At 40.2% G+C, this 3921-nt stretch overlaps 1 protein-coding gene across 5 annotated transcripts in view; it reads left to right on the top strand.

Moving 5' to 3' along the window:
* LOC116384020 (multiple epidermal growth factor-like domains protein 11) overlaps positions 1–3921 on the top strand; it is a 125649-nt gene that overhangs the window by 94070 nt on the left and 27658 nt on the right. For all 5 annotated transcript variants that reach the window (XM_031848294.1, XM_031848292.1, XM_031848296.1 and 2 more), the window contains exon 12: positions 2878–2998. In XM_031848294.1, the coding sequence (XP_031704154.1) occupies positions 2878–2998 (121 nt within the window). The remainder of the gene's footprint in view (positions 1–2877; positions 2999–3921) is intronic.

Below are 3921 nucleotides of genomic sequence, written 5' to 3'. Positions count from 1 at the left end.
TGTACTACATCTCAGAGGTACATATTGTACTTTATACTGTACTACATTTCAGAGATAAATGTACTTTTATAACCCAACCGTGAGTTTTATGATTCGTTAAAAGTAGAATCAGGATCAATGTTTGTGTCAGGTTCAGTGGAGGCGAGTTCAATAATAATATCCGATGGATTGAGTGTTAATATTAAAGTATGTGCATGAAGCAGTAACTGGAGAGGCTCTGTGGTCGCCGGCCCTCCTGGTGTGTTGACTGACGTTACAGCGACTGAGCGGAGTGGAGATGAGACACCTTACAGCACACAGAGGACGGGGACTTTGATAAGTGGACAGGGAACATCGGGGGTTTCAGAGCATGAAAGCAGGATGAGCGCTGTGGAAGAATGTCCGTTTGGTTCGTAGCAGCTGAAGTCAGTCAGATGTTGCTCTCAGCGTGAGCGTTATTGGTTTTAAGAGGGAACTGATGCTGTACTGGTAACCCGCTGTTTGCTGCTCTTTATGTGTCAGTGTGGACAAGAAACCAGCTTTAAACTGAATCTCTCCGAGGTGTTGTCAATCGATATCTGTGAACATGTGCAACTCTGAGCCAAGGTTTGAAATCTGCAGATGTGTCGTACCACGAGGAACTGTTGTGTTGGTTTCAGGGAAAAATAGTTTGACAGAAAGTTTTCCTCCAAACAATTTACAGTTATTCACCGTCTTTAAATCAGAAAATGTAAACTGTGAAAATATCCACAAAACCCTTCTCTCTGGACACTCTTACATTTATATTTGCTTCTAGATTAATACTTTATTTATGTTTTGGTTCTGATCTTGGATTTAAGATTAGATGAATACAAAATAACGCTCCACTTCACCTCTTTGCAAACAAAATCGTTTGATAGATATCAGGAGTCATTGATCCACATGTGTTTGATATTCACTTCTAGAAGCTCCTTCTTCTCCTGGGAATTCGGATGATTTTCTTTATTGGGCCCACACGGAGTTATTTATTCACAAAGTTATTAATGAGGCTTCTCACTTCTCCTGTCTTTGTGAATATTAGATTAATAGCCGGTTGGAAGCGGGCAGCTTTCATTAGCACAGTTTATATGTTGAAGGTCCCGATCAATGCGACGGCGTGCTGGAGGTTCAGGTTTATGTGGAGCTGGTTTCACAGCGTGCTAACAGCGCAGAATAAGGTTAGCCGCCCTGCTAAGGCCGAGCTGTCTTCCGACCTCGTCCTCTACTGATTGGACGAGCACAGACATCGTGTTTCTCTGCAGGGACGCCGTCAGTGATGATCGTCTCTCTCTCCTCCATAATACATGTGCTTGTTGTGCTGCGTCTCCGCAGCCGCCATCAAATTTAAAGCAGTCGTGAGCTCATAATGAATTTTAAAGATGAACCCCAAGCAAGACCTGTTTCCCAGGAGCTGAGCTGCAGGAAGACGAGCGAGACGGTGGTGGAAAACTTGCTGTCAGTCAACTTATTTCTAAAACTTCAAAACCCCTCCACACACAGTGGCAACAACGGAGCGGGCCGCCTCATGAAGAATACAAGAAGCACAGGCAGTGAATGAGCGCTGCAGTCATCACGAAACGCCTCTCAGCACGCTGCACAGAAAGAAAACACATTCAACTAAAGGAACGTCTTCACTTCACCTTTACACTTGTTTATGAAGCAGACTGACAGCTTTTAGCATCTGTAGAATACGACACAATGTTTGGTTGTTAGCAGGAAGACGTGTGCAATACTTTCACACTCAAACTAAATGTTGGAGGATTAATTTGGTGAATAGTGAATATGGAGTGATATCTGACTCCGCCCTGTTCACACGACAGAAGCATGTTCATCAGTTTTCATTGTCCACAGAAAGGTCCATTGTGTTGTATTTACAGTATCTGATAACATGGACAGTGTATCCTGATCAATACTCGATTTCTGAGGCTAATATTGATATTGATGATTTTTTTTTTTTTATCTAGCACGTGAATAAACAAACAATGTCGATACAGACCTTTTGGATTTATTATTTTTTTGGGGATGTTTCACAGATGAATATTCATTTTTTCAGTGCTATCTGGTGGACAAACTATGTAATCTTCAGATTTTCATTTTGTTTATCCATTATTCATATTTATTTAACCAGAAATGTTCAACTGTATCTGCTCCGGTAGGGAGTCCTGGTCAACAGGCAGCAAGTAAAACCTTTCAAAAAGTACCAACGGAGACCGATAACAAACAAAATAAAATTTACCAAAACACAACAACGGACACAAAACATGCAGAAATCAGAGGCTAAAAGAATCAAGACACATTGTTCTGCCAAAAAATATCTTTAAATATATTTAAACATGTCAAGAGAGGGTCAAAAGTCCAGATTTTTTACACTCAAGACAAAATATTACCAACAAAAGAAAGGAGGGGGAGGGACAGTATATACAGAGCTATTGATGGGAGACGACTACAGTGAAGATAATGTTGAAAGTGTGTTTCTGAGAAATGTAACCATCAACCGTTAAGAGCTCAAAGGTGCTCCATGTGAAATGTAAAGCAGATATTTGAGAGATTGCCTCCGAACCACTCAACAACTTACCTAAAATCTCAAGTTCGACTAGTTTGCTGCTCTCTCCGTTGAGATCAGGGTAACTACAGCTGGTAAAGTCACATGTCTCAGGGTTCCCCTACAAACACACACGGCACATAGAGGGAGGAATGTGAGGCGCTCAGCAACGCAAGACGCTTCACAATCATTCAAAATATGAACAAAAAGCCGCCACAGGCTGCTTAAACACGCTTTACTGATCAAGGCCTAAATGTGAACACATGACAGTAGAAAAACACTGAAGTACTTTCAAATGTAAGTGTCTTAGTTTCTCTGTATCTGTCCTTTGTGTCCAGGGAGACGACTGCTCCGTCAGCTGTCCTGCAGGCCTCTACGGGACCAACTGCACCTCCTCGTGCTCCTGCCACAACCAGATCTCCTGCTCGCACATCGACGGCTCCTGCATCTGCAGAGAAGGTTTCTGTTCAGCAGTTATGAATATTTCATCTTTAACTCACTCCTCAAGATTGTCCTTATAGAAACAAACACAGTATTGATGCCAAGGGGATCCGGGCCAAGATCGTCTCACAAGTGTCACATAAAAACATGAATAACAGACTTAAAAACAAAACAGCAACAAGTGCAAAATATTTGGTGCAAAGTCACAAGCCAAAACTGTTGTGAGCCATGGTTTAATATTTAACAGTGTATTGAATTATCACATGTAAAATATCTGTTAAAGGAACAGTGTGAGCATTTAAGGTAATCTATTGGAAGACATTGAATATAATATGAATAAGTATGTTTTCTTTAGTGTATAATCACTTGAAAATAAGAATTGTTGTGTTTTTGTAACCTTAGAATGAGCCGTTTATACACACACATATATATATATATATATATATATATATATATATATATATATATATATATATATATATACAGTATATGCATATACTGTATATACGGAGTGGCCGCCATGTTCCTACAGTAGCCCAGAATGGACAAACCAAATACTGGATCCAGATAGGGACATTTGCGTTTCAGACAGTTTCAGTTGGTTGCAATCTGCAGACTCACCACTAGATGTCGCCAGATCCTACAAACTGCACCTTTAAATAAAAAAATTGAAAATGTTCTTCCTAGAGTAGCATCGAGTATAAATGAGCATAGAATTAAAACACTCAAGTGAAACACAAGTACCTCAAATTATACTTGCAATACTATCATTACTGGTTTCTAACCTAAAATTCCTCTCTGAGTAAAACGGGCTGAACAAGAAGGGCTTCTCAAAGAAAACCTATTAGAGACCCAGAGTACGTCTCTATGCAGTGAATTGATCAGGGAAATAGGTCATGACCATAGATTCTATAACTTACTGATATTCCAGAGTTATGATT

Source organism: Anarrhichthys ocellatus, unplaced genomic scaffold, assembly GCF_004355925.1.
Source record: "Anarrhichthys ocellatus isolate YVR2014 unplaced genomic scaffold, GSC_Weel_1.0 scaffold8, whole genome shotgun sequence".
Classification (NCBI taxonomy): domain Eukaryota; kingdom Metazoa; phylum Chordata; class Actinopteri; order Perciformes; family Anarhichadidae; genus Anarrhichthys; species Anarrhichthys ocellatus.
Note: the sequence above shows the minus strand (reverse complement) of the source record. Positions and strands in the feature narration are given on the sequence as shown.